At 35.0% G+C, this 14,538-nt stretch overlaps 2 protein-coding genes across 2 annotated transcripts; one reads left to right on the top strand and one right to left on the bottom strand.

Moving 5' to 3' along the window:
• Window positions 1–530: 530 nt before the first annotated feature.
• LOC100181058 lies at window positions 531–4,376 on the top strand. The gene is made up of 8 exons (XM_002131494.3): window positions 531–1,286; window positions 1,361–1,489; window positions 1,549–1,695; window positions 1,766–1,868; window positions 1,952–2,316; window positions 2,531–2,674; window positions 3,034–3,147; window positions 3,523–4,376. Exons 1-8 carry the CDS (start codon window positions 1,223–1,225, stop codon window positions 3,621–3,623), a joined length of 1,167 nt encoding a protein of 388 aa, XP_002131530.1. The 5' UTR covers window positions 531–1,222; the 3' UTR covers window positions 3,624–4,376.
• Window positions 4,377–4,592: 216 nt separating this feature from the next.
• On the bottom strand, window positions 4,593–13,690 carry LOC100178691. The gene is made up of 12 exons (XM_002131510.4): window positions 13,451–13,690; window positions 13,024–13,189; window positions 12,390–12,486; window positions 11,917–12,018; window positions 11,199–11,436; window positions 10,261–10,411; window positions 9,746–9,924; window positions 9,215–9,374; window positions 8,852–8,949; window positions 8,389–8,565; window positions 7,503–7,567; window positions 4,593–6,260 (listed from the first exon to the last, which is right to left on the bottom strand). The coding sequence occupies exons 1-12, from the start codon at window positions 13,490–13,492 to the stop codon at window positions 5,537–5,539; spliced, it is 2,199 nt and encodes a 732-aa protein (XP_002131546.1). The 5' UTR covers window positions 13,493–13,690; the 3' UTR covers window positions 4,593–5,536.
• Between the last annotated feature and the right edge of the window lie 848 nt (window positions 13,691–14,538).

Raw genomic sequence — 14,538 nt, 5'->3', positions numbered from 1 at the left:
TAATTATAAATCAGGAAATAAAACAGTTAGTATCCAGATTGCAAAAAATGATTGCTTAGATATTTAAATTTAGTTATGTTTCCAAAAGTTCTAGTCTATTTTTTTGAAAATTACATAAATTGTACTTACACTGGTTTATCAACATAAGACATAAGAACTTTCCCAGCGGTTTGATTTCCTTGGTTCCCATTTGGATGAAAGTTTTTCAAAACATCTCCTATTGGAACAAATACAATTTAACGTTAAACATGCTGTGGGCATACCTTAAAAATAAATGTAACTTATTTAACCTCGCGTGTCGTCGTGCAGGGTAAGGACAGTCCTTATAACACGGCCGTTCTGTTTTATACACCTGTTTACGCTTACGGTTACCACGTATGTAACTTTGTTAGTGAAAAATCCTGCATTACAGATTAGGCAAATTAGGGCTATGAGTTAGCGGTTAAGAATTCTTTACAAGCACCAGAACAAAAAACAACGCTATACCTGCAGATGAATTTTCCTTGCCGTTCATGCTGATTATTTTCAGTAACTAAAATATAAGTTTAACTTTAAACATGCCGTTTTAAAAAAACAAAATTTTACGTGTCTTCCACTGCCTCACGCGCGAATTTAAATAGGAGTAGCAATAAAAGAAGCTATTAAAACTTTTGCGTCTACCAATCGTGTATATACGTAAAGAGAAATGACTTTTGTATTGGAAACCACCGTCCCGTGTTTACCTAATTTCATAGAGGTATATAGTTTAGGCTGAATAAAGGGGGCAAAAGCTGCAGAAAAGATTAACGAGGATAAAATGTGTGGGTGTTGAGAAAATCAATCTAATCTACTCTTGACTGCAACAAGAATTCGTAGTAAAATCTCTGCCTTTGGAAATTTTCTATCAAAACTATACGTAACACCAGCACCTTATTAGAATTTTTTGCAAATTATAACAGAGATATATATTTATAAGACATTCCAGTCTTATAACATTTGTGGCCGATCTAATTTGGTCAAAACTATTCGCATATTAGGCCTATGCAGTGAGAGTATGTAGGCGTTCGCTTTTTACGTAACACATCACAAGCTATGTAGCCTACACTCACTACAAACAAAATTCTACATAGGCCTTACGTTACTCTTTAGTGAATATAAATTAGCCTATGCTAATGTTCAGTTGTTCAATTTGAGCTTAGCTTATGTATGCAGTAATCTATAGCGATTTAGTTCAGGAAATAGAATGTATGGTTTCGTTGAAGTTATCCTGGCATTCACTCTTTTCTCTGTTGCAACAAGTCAAAACGGTAAGTTTCTTTTACTTATCGAATAGCATACGAGCAAAAGCCCTACAATACTTTAAAACGAGTAACATTTGCAGATGCAGACCTAATAGTGATATCGAAAGTCGCAACCCAGTCTGCTTTGGTTTACGACTGTTCAGTAAACGTAATAATTCCCAAACGAACGTTACAATGGGAACAACGAGGTGGAAAATGCACTTCAACTGGTAAAATAGAGTTTTGTATTAAAATAAACGGTTTTATTTTACCAAGTCTTTATTTGTAGACGAACACGTTTTTCAGTACGATGTTTTCGAAAACGACACTGTTACAAAAAGACGCCTAATTATTTTAGGTTGCAGTGAAAGTACGTTTGCTTGTGTACTTACGCATAGTACACTTGGAGAATCAGAGAAAATTGTTAACATTACAGGTATAGAGTTGGGATTTTTACGTCACAAATGTTTAGTCGTTTTTTTGTGTTTTACGTGGTGTTTCCGCAGGCACTGCGTCAGAAAGCGTAGGATCCTGTGGGGGAAGCAGCATTTTTAGCGTTTCTTTAATTCTGTGGGTGGTTCTTGTCATCGTACTACTTATATCACTGCTGTAAGTGCTGATGTACCAATTGGTTTGACTCGAACAAAAAGTTTCCAAAATGAAAAAGTTATCATAACAATTTCTACATGCAGGATTGCTGTGTTAGTCAAGCGAAGGGAAAAATTAAAGCATACGTTCACACAACAAACTATCGAAAGTGTTGCCTATCGTGTATCTCAGCCATCCCCCACACCAGTGCTCCCGGATGGGTCGGAATATTGTGCAGCACTGGATGACGTCAGGACAGTACCAGAAAAAAGTAGTACAGTGTACTGTCTTGCCCAACCCAACCCACGGCGAATTTTTGACCAAACTTTGCCAAGAATTCCCGAAAACTTTCCCACAAATCCTTCACGAAACAACAAACCAAGACCCATCTCACTAGCTCTCACTAACGGCTACAGTATCGCAGGAATTCCGAACACACGAGTGACAATGAGACAAACGGGCCCAAGACGTGAGTAAACGTATAGCATATAACATCACATATAAATATACGTAAAATATTATATAAAACATTTCTTCACACGAAAAAAACAACGACAAAAACTATAAGTTGTTTTCATACAATTCAATTTAAAAAAATTATCTAAACAGCAACAAAATAATAAAAACACATAGATTTACAATATAATTATTTAAAATCTTTTAAACAATTTTTTTCTAAACAGACGGCAGAGTTCTAACCACACAGAGTGCATATTATGCGACACCAGACCGATATTCTGTTTATTGTGCCGCTGAAGACGTAGCACCTCGACCGAGATATCAATCTACTGCTTCCGATTCCGACTATTCGGAAATGTCACCACGAAGTTTGTACTATAATATAATAGGGTGGGGGAAGATGGGACACCTTTTTTATTATATTTTTTCGACCCATTTGGTAGTAAACTTATCACGACTCCCATAGAACGTTGTTAATTGTTTAAAACACGATCAGGATATTTGAATATCATTTGCTAAAGGCGTCCAGTCGTCTCCCACCTTATACTATATTACTTTACACAAGACCAATTAAATGTTTTTAGAAGCCATATTTTAAATGCACGCCAAAATATTATGACTCTTTAAACTCAAAACGAATCAAAGATTTTAATGATTTTTCGTCTTAGATTTTGTAATATAACCCCATGTGTATATAAGATTAATCCCAAACTGTTTTCATTTATAGCTCCGAAGCCGCGGAAAGTGAGTACTAAGTTCGCGTTTACCCAACGGTTTGAAACATACGGCCAAAAAGAAACAGGACTGAAAGAAACAAATCTTACGCATCAAGAATCTCGCGGTAACTTTATGTGCAATATAGTTATAATTACATTTAATGGGATATCAAATGAAAATGCCGTCTATTCAAGACATCAGAAGTAAAATCCATTAGTTGTATAGCAATAATACTAGTGTTATAGGGTGTATGTTTTGGGATTCGTTCATGTTTGTGAGTTCTCTTAATAATACTTGTTCAAGTTAAGCGAGTGACGTAAAAATGCATTGCCCAGTATATGTTAAAAGAGAGGTATAACGTCAGCCTTAACAACAGCTTTGGTAAAAATAGGAAATTTTTGATTGAAAAAAATTCAAACAATTTATAACAATTAAATTTTTAAAAAAGTAAGGGAATAAATAGTAAATAAACGAATAAACGTTTTTTTTTTGTATATAGGCCATCTGTACTCAACTGTGAACAAAGAACACAAGCGCAAGAAACCGGAAATTACGTCATCATGTGTTGGAGTAATTGACACGCAACAAAACAAATCCTGAAACCACACGGGAAAGTCCCCGGGGCGAGAGGATTTTAACCACCGGATTGCATTTGAGGATACTGAGTTACGTAACTAAATCTTAACAATTCTGATTTACGGAACTGGAAGTTTAAAAAAGTAATTACAGCTTGTGGCGAAATCAATACTATATTTAAAATACACTATTGCTCAGAAAACGATAGCGTGACTGGACTATTTTCAATATGATTCTATTTACATGCTATATGGCGAAGCATGCAATAGGACCTATATAGGGTATAGGCCGTGGTTATAATCCAACACTCATGGTTCGCGCATACGCAGTTAAGCAATGCATCGGTGACAATGCATCATCATTAACTCAAGAACAAAAAAGTGAAATGCATCATCTTTAATTCAAGAACAAAATACGGCATTCAAAGCAATTCAAGTCAGCCACCGAACTCTATAAATAGTTTTCAGCAAGAAACACTACGGACCCGTTGGACTTTACCACAATTTTACATAGGGAAATCCCTTTTGGGAGCTAGCGTGTGTATGTGTCTAGCTTATGTAGATTATTTCAGTTTGGTTGCTAAGGAACTATAAACATATGACCTTGACGTTATATCGCGTGTGATTTTGACGTCATGTCGCGTGTGACTTTGACGTCACATCTGTTTTAACTTTTCAACAAATCGCAGTATTGCAAATGCTTGCGACATGGTGACATCGACTTTATGACGTCACAGTAGACACTTTTTCGGCCGTGGTTCGCGTCTATTTTTAGAAACATGTTTGGTTCTGCGGCTTAGTCAGTGCGCCAGTCTCTAGCCTAGAGGTAATAGGTTTGAATTGTCGATGCTACCATTGTGGGGGTGTCCTTGGACAAGTACAATACATGAAATTTAGACCAGCATTGGCCGATTCCCCTATTTATAACAGCAAACTTTTTAAATTTCGATATATCCTGTAAAAAAAAACTAAAACTAATAAGACACACAGCAAAAAAGCCTTAAAAATACTGTATTTGTTCAACGTTTGTTCAAAAATAAGCAACATATAAATTTACAGTTGATTCGACAATTTAGAATTTTAATAACCACAATGTTATAGATGGTGTATATGTATGTCGCACCTGTTAATGAGAATATAGGAATGAATTTTGTTTAAAACGCTTTTGGATTGAAGCTTGGAGCACCTGTATGTATTGACTTATATACTGTGGGTATTTAGTAGGTTGGGGTAAGATGGGACATCATTTTATTCTTTGTTATTCCATTTGGCAGTAAACAAAGAATATTTACAGACTCACGTATCCTCACAACTCTAAAAGAGCGTTGTTAATTTTTCAAAACACGGTTATGGAAAATGCGTATTATGTATCCATCCTACCCCATATTACTACTATATACCAGTACTTTAAAGCACGCTTTTGAAATTGGAACAAAAATGAACTATGTTGTTTTAAATATGACTGTAAAGAAAAACGATTATATATTTACAAGTTTTCGAAATGTAGAAACAGTATTATAAAATTTGGAAGAAGATTTATAAAAAATACAGAATTTACAAACTTTGGCGAAAAAGCATAAGATGAAATGGTAACAGTTTTTGGAATTTAAGAACAGTAGTGTATTAACATTAAGATACTGTTAAAATGTACTAAATTAAGAATCTTATGGCGCAAAATTGCATAAAATTACAGAAACATTTGTGAGTTGTTGGAATTCAAAGGCACAATGTAAAAATGGGGCAATAAAATTATTAAAAAGGGGGAAAAATAAGTGAAAAATTATACTGATATGTATATGCTTAATGGGAAGCTTGTATTAAATCATTAGTAGCCCATGGCTAGTAAATAAATACAACCCAAAATAAAGCAGCCACGTATTTATACAAGTTAGTGCGTTTTGTATATAGATAGTTAAAACTACAATATAACTTTTGGGTTTATACTTCTGTTTGCTTCGTTGAACGAAGACCGGCTCGGTTGATGCCAGAGCCCCAGCTCGAAACGGCTTGCGGTTTGGGGTCTGTACCCAGCGGAAGACTTCGACGATTTACAGAGTTTCTGGCGGCGTTTGGGGAAACGGAAAGCCGCGCAGGAACAGTTTCGCTCGGGTGAAGGTGTCTGTTAGGCGTTAAGAGGTGCGAGTCTGCTGAACTGCTGTACATGCTAGAAACGGGTAAGCTCTGTTTTCTTAAGGTGACTGCTGGGATGGCTCTTGAACCAGCGGGGAAAGAGGTTTCATACGATGGTCGTCGCCTTGCTACGTTATGCTGGCTGCCATATGGCGAAGTTTCATGTGATGAGCGACGGGGGGGTGCGTCATAACCTGTGACGTAATGAGGTGTGACGTCACGAGGAGAACCGGTGGGAGACGAATAGACTTCTTGTGGTGGTCTTCGAGTTGTGTAATCGCCCGATCTGCGATGGCTGCTATCGTTAGAACGGCGTGTCTGTCTCTGCTTAGTAGGTAAGGGTGGGGGACGGGGGAATAAATCACGTTGGCGGACCGAGGCGTGGCTTGGTGGGTTGGCTGCAGCACCTTGGGTTCTTGGATCCATGTAAGCTTCTTCTAACCTGCTTGCATCACCAGCTTGCATTGCGAGACGGCTGAATTGAGTTGTTGTTTCGACGAACGCGTTGTCTGATGCTCGTACAGTATGGGAGCTATAGAACAAAGTAATAATGCAACTGTAGGCCGTATCACTTAATTTGTATACAGATGAACTAACGCTTTTGAGAAACAAGTAAACAGGGCATATTTAAAGCATTATATGATCGTGGTGCCGTGACCTTAAAGGAACTTTGTTAATTGTAAAAAACGGAATTATAAAATATAGGATTTAAGTACTAACGGTATCCCATCTTACCCTACAATACTATATTTATTTTTTTTTTTTAAAAGTCATTTAATGAGGAACTACTGCGGCAATGATAATAATATCACGTGAGGCGCAGACATATCAAGTCTAGCACGCGAGACGCGACACTGGCTAACAGAGCAGGAGAACAAACAAAGTTGGCTAAAGGCAACCAAGCCTAAAATTCTATACAATTCATTTCAACTGAAAATGAACTCCAATTGTGTGTTACGTAATACCAACGCATTTTTAAAGCGGAAAGTACCGATTATAAAAATTCAGTTTTTATGACACCGATCATTAAAATGTTATGGCACTGAAACTTTGAGTAAATAAAGGCACCTATCTTGTGATATAGCAGAATGCACGAGCTCGCAAGCGTTGTTTGTTTTGCGACGGTTTGAGCGTATTATAACACTGCAGTCTAGCATTGGACCGTACAAAACAAACGGGACTGTTACAGTATTGAAGTCGAGAGTCAAAATTTATAACATTAAACGTAAGACGTGGGCGTATAAGTCACGTACGAAGTTAATACGCAATTTTAGGAGTGCAAATATATTAATATACCATATGTGTTAAGTTCATGTGTTTTTTATATGCGGAAAAGTGTGTGGGCAGACATATAAAACACAATACGCTTGTTTTGCAACCTTTTCTATCATAAGTAAAGACCATAAACGACTTTTACAGTTTTAATGTAACTTTCTCATTAAATAAGTAAAGAGACGGCGAATGCAGTCAATCGTATTCCTGTATATAATAATACAATTAAAATGGAAAACCCCTTAACAGTATATAGGGGTTACTTTACACCTCAAGTGTGTTACGACCGACGCTCATTTAATCCTTGTGTTAAGTCACAATGAATAGATAGGAGAATGGAACTGTATCATGTGATTAAAAAGGAAACCGAAACTACTGAAATACTGGTGAAACCCGACACTTATTCTACACATGATGACGTCATTATGCAACTCTTATTACGCCATAGACACATGCAGTGGTTTGTGCTTGAGATAACAGTTTGGTGAAATTAAGTTCTTACCTGTACTGGTCGTATTCACATCTTGCAGTGACTTGATTGTGTTGCAATTGCCGTGGTGATGTCACCTATAGATTATAATAGTGGTTTAAATGAATGCTAGCTTGTGTGTTAGATGTATAGTAGGTTGGGGTAATAGGGTTCATGTGGTAACTGTAAAATGGTTCATTTAAAAACAAAGTAAATCCCCTTATACTGCATATGGAGGTAGGGGTAAGATGGATATTTTTTATTGTCCCATTTGGTAGTAAATAATGAATATGTACTGATCTATATAACTGTAGCTTCATAATTCTAGAAGCATTGTTAGTTGTTAAAAACACGATTAGGAAATATGGGATCATATTTATCTAATTAGTTGTTTCTTAACAAAAACAAATGACTCTTAAATTTTAGCTAGATTTACCTGTTTATATTGGAGCTTGTTTTTAAAAAAAAAATATATTAATAGAATTAGGAAGTAAAGAATTACTAGCGTATAACAATGTTTCGAGACAAAAATTTGAATACAAGAACAAACAATGGTGTAACTGTAATACTAAGATGAAACCTAAAACTTCAATTGTAAAGTAATACCTTTACAAATAAATCAACAAATGTGGGTTTTACAAAGATACCTTTTGTTTGATAAAATGAAATACATTTTATAAAACTATCCAAATTTTTATGAAAGACCCACATTTAAAAATATCCTATTTATAATATTTGTGTCTGATCTGAGAAACTAACTGAACAATATTTAATATATAAAAGCCTAAAGAGTACAGAAATTAAAAAAATGTTAAATAAAATTTTCAAAATAATTTTTTTTAAACTTTTTAGTAAACTCAAATAAAAGACACAATGCAGGGATTTGTAGATACATCAATCCACACTAAAACAAACTGACCTGTTGATTTACAGAATATTCGCTTGCACTTGGATGTCCCTCTCGTTTCTTTGGGAAATAAAGTTCCGCAGTTAGTTGTGTGGTGATTGATGGTATCTGCTTTTTCTGGTTCATTTTCGGATCTTTTGAGGCAGATTCATAATCATAAGCCACCATGCGATTTACTTTCGTCATCATCTATTTAGTAAAAGATTAAGTTAGCATACAACATACTATATTTTCTAAAGATCTGGTGCTACGAAAACTTAACTCATAGTGTTAAAAGAATCTTGTGTAAAGAAATACACCATGGCTCCGGTGCCACAAAATTAAAACAGACAAAAATCAAGTCCAACCAATTGTATAATAAACGATATATGTTTCTCCTAAATGGCATTGTCGGTCTCTTATTTAAATGATATTTGAATAGGAATTGGTTGGACTTAATGTTTGTCTCTTATGTTTACTATATGGTAAAACTGACCTGCATTATTTCTTGTTTTTCACCAAAAAGATTAAATGTTAAACAAAGAGCTTGGATAAAAATAGATCCGTTACTTTTGTTTCTCCAGGAGTAATATTCTGTTGATTTATAATACAGTTTAAAACAGTAGGCATGTCTTGACCAAGGACACATTTGCCAACAACGGTAGCGGCATCAAGCCTTGAACCTATAACCTCTAGGGTTTGAAATAAATGAAGGCATGCTAACCACTATACCACAGCGCCAAGCAATCTATATAGGTGCACACACACCGGTTCAAAAAAACCTTTATTTTTGTAGTGGGTTTACCACAACTTTTGTATAGTTTTTGTATAGAGAACCAGTAAAAAAAAGTTAACATACTTGGCACCGTTGATTGTGCTATAAGGAAATCTGCCTCAGCAGGAATTGTGGCAAATTCATCCACAGTTGCAGATCCACCATCTGTTGTGTCATAATTTAATGAATCGCATTGTACAGGTCGAACTTTCACAGGTTCCGCTAGCTTAAAACCTCTACAAGCCTGAGAAGAAAAAAAAATGGGGGAAAATTGAACAATATATTATATATACTACTAATCAAATGCCAAACACAGTAAAAGTGCAAAAATTGTAACATTAAAATAAAATAAAAATGAATACAATACTATAAAAATGGTTCCTTTTAATAAAAATGAAACTGCCAAATTATTAAAAAATAAAAAGTAAATATATTTACTAGAACAAAATCTGAGCAAAATAATAGAAGATAAGAAAATCATCAATCAAAAAATGATATATTAATATAATATTTATATGTATATACAAAACAAATCTAAAAAATGGTCTGAATTCATAATTTTTTTTTTAATTTTTGTTATTTGTTAATCAAAAAATAAAAAAAACATGCAAATACCTGTATAAAGAAGAGTTTGGGCTTGGTAGCAAGTGAGGGGCAATTGTCACCCCTAAATGGTTGCATGAAGTCTTTCAACTCCATTTTATCATCACGTGCATAGAGAACATCCTTATCACCACCGTGAGTTAATATCACGCAAGCGAAGCAATCGTAATTGGAATGATCAGCTTTTGAAACTGAAAAAGTAATTTGTAATTATTATTACTGCAGTAATAGGGTAACTCTGGTTTAAAATATAAGGCCCCATAAGTGCATAACATAACATTTCACGGCATTCACGCATATAGAATAAAATTCATGTTTGTTTAAACACATTTACTTTACACAAATGTAATTTGTGGTAATATTTCGGTTTTAGGCGCATAAAAGATAGAACAGATTTATATGATGAGTTTTAGTATTGTTATGAGCTGTATTAAAATTGTTCAGTTTCCTATTTGTAAACTTTAAATATTAATATATATATATATAATTATCTTCCTTATGATTTTTCGTATATTTCAATTTCAAACCTGCAGCAATCCAATTGATAATTTCAACTTTAGTAGAATCCTTAATGATTCGTACGTGCTCAAACCCCAGCATTTCCATTGAATGTTTTATGTTTTCAGCATCATGGTTCGTTCCTTCTCTTGTATCCATTCTCAAGTGCGCATCAAAATGCTAAAAAAAGGTTAAAATACTTGTTAGCATTAACAGTAATGTACACAAGGATATGCATAGAAATATACACGGTATGGTTATACTTATATGCAGCTATACTATACTCCAAACTAGTGAGGAAAAACGCAATCACGTAACTACATAGGCGCCAGTTTCTTTTAGTTTTCGCCAAAACATTGTTAAAATGGAGTTACACTCATAGTTGTCAAACATAGAAAAGTTCATTGGTTAATGATTAATGTTGAGAATGCAGCATACTTTAGCTTATAGCTGCTTAAAATTTATAACAAAATTCACAATTAAATTAAAGTTTTATGAATATATATACAGCCAAGCGCCCGACAAAGAAAAACAATTAGTTACTGGGTATATATTGCGCCATTATTACTCAAACTCTTGTTCATAAAGAATAAATATTTGAACTTATAGAATAGTAAACAAAAAGCAGTCATAGTGTGCCAAGTCAGCAAGCAGGGAAATGGTTATATTGGTTTGAGAATTCAATTGTGGTTTAGCAAGCTTTTATATTAAAACATACGCACACAAAAACATCTTTTCAGTCGTAACTATTTTCATAATCTAATTCAACATATTTTCAGTCATAATTGAATTTAACATAATATCTCCTATAAAAGCTGCAGCATTTGGTGACACTCTCCAGGCAATTTACCCAAATGTACAAATATCAATACACTATGTTATTCAATTGGGCAACGTCCTACAGCGAGGCACACCAGAGTCTTGGGATTTATGCTAGAGTTCGGCCATTGCCACAATGAGAACTTACCTTTTGATTAAATATGATACAGCAACCTCTTTGTTTATGGTTCATAGGGTATTGGAATTCACGATTCACTGCAATGGCCTCTGGTTCAATAACTTTTGATTTCTGTTTGTATGGAAGAGGTGGACCAGTATCTGAATTATCTGGTCCTGCATCAGAGCCATAATCTGCACCAGCATCAACTGTGTCATACCCTGCACCTGTGTCAACTCTGTCATCACATGTCACTGGAATGGCAGCTCTTAAAAATTAAACAGGTATTGTCAATTTGAGTTATACGTATACCTAAAGCCTTTTAATTATATATATTTATGGTTTTTTTAAATACATTTTGTGGAAAATTTGTAAGGGGTAAAGTAGATTTTTGTGGTTTTTTTCGTAAAACACACTTTTTACGAAAGAGGCAAAGCATTTGGTTTCTTAACACAGTAGGCCTACCCTTCAAGTCATGGTTTATGACCCAAAACTAGGTTTCTGTTTGATTTGGTGGTGTGACCTGGGTCACCTACTAAACAGGTAGTTAGTGCTTTTAAGGTGTGTTATTAAATCAGTAAAACACTACTTTTTTTTATAGCTTTGACAATCATTTATACTTAATATTAGGATTGTGGTCTGTGGAGCAAATAATTAAAAGCATTGTATTGTATAATATGCAAAATTTTTTAAAAATTGTTTTTTTTTTTCGAAAACTGATTATTTTTTATATGATGTGCATACATACCCATAAAAATGCTTAACCGAATCAGAAACACCTTCTGCACTAAACTTCATGTCTTCTTCCAGCAATTCATCATAGCTTACTTCATGATCCCTTTTCTCTGGACTGAAATGGACAAAACAATGTTAGGTTAAGACAGCAATTAAAAACAAAAATACTTAGTCTAATAAAACTGCAAAAAACATCCCCAAACAAATATACTTTAACTACAATTACAAATCCTTAATTTAGAATGACAAGAAATACTAAAATATTAATAAATTTATTTTAAAGGAAATTTTTAGGCATTTAAAACAGAACAACAGACTGAAATTGGTACAAATGACATACATTGTTGCAAAAGTTCAAGATATTATCACAGAAGTAAAATAACTAGATATTTGTGCTTCTGTGCCACTCTACTACTATTTCTACCTAATTTACAACAGTTTTCGAATAAATTGCCTTTTTCGGAAAATCTAAAAGTTCTTTTTTACCTTGGATTGTAAGTTCGAATCACTTCACCAGCTGTTTGAGTTCTTTCTGTTATCCGGGTTACTGGTAATGGTGGTGATGCCATGCTTAAAATGTCACCTAAATTTTGAAGAAAAACTGAAATATCAGTATTCAAAATAGAATAAGAACAGTTTTGAAACATTTATAACTATTTATTGGATCATCTTATGTGAATGATATCTGTGTTTCCAGGGTTCTACTGTGGCATTTAAATAGAGAAAAAGCGTCAGTAAAAAGCGTGGCTGCTGCAGGGTTGTTCTCATTCAAGGTATACAAGAACATGAATGAATGGATGCTTTCCTTATCCTCACATGGCCGGAAAACGACAGTCATTTTAGGTATTCTGTTTCATACACCTCATGCCTAGTTTAGGTATTCTGTTTCATACACCTCATGCCAGCTTACGAGTTACCATGTATGTTACTTTATGAGAGACTGTTTTGGGGATTTTTTGTTTTATGTATGGCTTTCAATTTAGACAACCCATTAGTACACATTTGGCCCCAATAGTAGCAGCTACAAACCTTATACCCATAACCTCTTGGTTAAAGGCATGCGCGCTAACCAACTGTACCGCGGGGCCAAACTTTTCCCTTATAAACAATCTCTCATTACCTCCACTATATGATGTACTCAAAGAACTATTTGGGGAGGGATAACTATTTGGTGGAACGGCATCAAATGAATCTGGCTGTTCTACTGCATCGTCCATTGAAAATAAGTTATCATCATCATGAAATACACTGGAGTCAACAGTGTCAGAACGAAGAGTAATTCTGGGCTGTAAAAACTTTGTTTTAACTGAGACCTCTTTTAGGGGTAAATACTTTTAAGCGAGATTGTTTAATTGGCTGGCACTAGTGAAGTAGAACACTCCAATATGTTACAGATTAGACTGGTGGAAAGTGTTACAGGTTAACAGGTTATTAGTTAGGGTTAGCATATAACGTAGGGGGAGGGGGGAATCTTCACTAGCAACGAGGCTAAATAAGAAAATAATAATATACATACATTATCCATAAGTATTCTCATTTATTTCTACCTGTGGGGGTGGTTCTGGAAAATCTGCTGGATGTGGATCCATGGCCGTATTTTCGTTTGCCTGACACAGCTAACTTTAGGTTGACTACGGCAGTTACAACTGTATCTTTTTTATATGTTTAAGTTTTTCTTCAGTAGCACAGTTTTTCAGGCTTAATTTTATCACACACGCAACTAATATGTCTCTGAGTCAAAGACAAATACATCTTATGTTGTTAATTTGAACAACACGCCAACACAAATCAGGCACACGTTGCATTATAGAGATTTACTAACACAACAACAACACTGTTTCATAAAAACAATACCCTTCTTTACGGTAGCACCAACAGCAACAACTGCACCTTAATGGAAAAGGCTTCGCTGTTTAAAAACTTAAAAAATTAGAAAAAGGCACCTGTGAGCTTTGAGCCCAACAAAATATTTAAACTGAATAGCCACGAAATTAAGGCGTGTACTGTGTACTGTATGGCCATGCTTTGTGTTCCTTTATATTTACAATAACATAATAGGAAATGTCATGTCATCTTTAAAAATAGATGCTATTGTTTTGTTGATGACTCGCCCACTCTACATTTAACACAACATTTAACACAACACGATATTGGTCGTTCGTAAAGGACTAACATCACAGATCTGATATAGTGACTCACATACGCCAACTGCCGGGCAATGAATGAATGATTGTAACTCGCTTGATCCTCCCGTGGCGGGCAACGACAGCCGTTATGAACACGGGTCTTCAGTTGAATGAATGAATGAATAAATGAATGTAACTTACTTTATTCTCGCGTGGCCGGAAAACGACAGTCGTTATTACATGGGTTTAACACCTCGTGCCAGCTTACGAGTTACCAAGCATGTATGTTATTTTTTGAGTGATTATTTTTTTTGGATTTCATGGCTGATAATTTGACAACCCATTAGTGACCACTGGGTTGGAGCAATTGTCGTTAAGTGTCTTGCCCAAGCAACGACGAGCCCTAAACCCTTTACCTTTAGGTTGGAAGCAGGCGCGCTATAAACAACTGTGCCACGGCGGAATGTAACCACCGTTTGGAAAAATAGTCCTCAGAAATAAGCGGTCTA

Source organism: Ciona intestinalis, chromosome 12, assembly GCF_000224145.3.
Source record: "Ciona intestinalis chromosome 12, KH, whole genome shotgun sequence".
Classification (NCBI taxonomy): Eukaryota; Metazoa; Chordata; class Ascidiacea; order Phlebobranchia; family Cionidae; genus Ciona; species Ciona intestinalis.
Note: the sequence above shows the minus strand (reverse complement) of the source record. Positions and strands in the feature narration are given on the sequence as shown.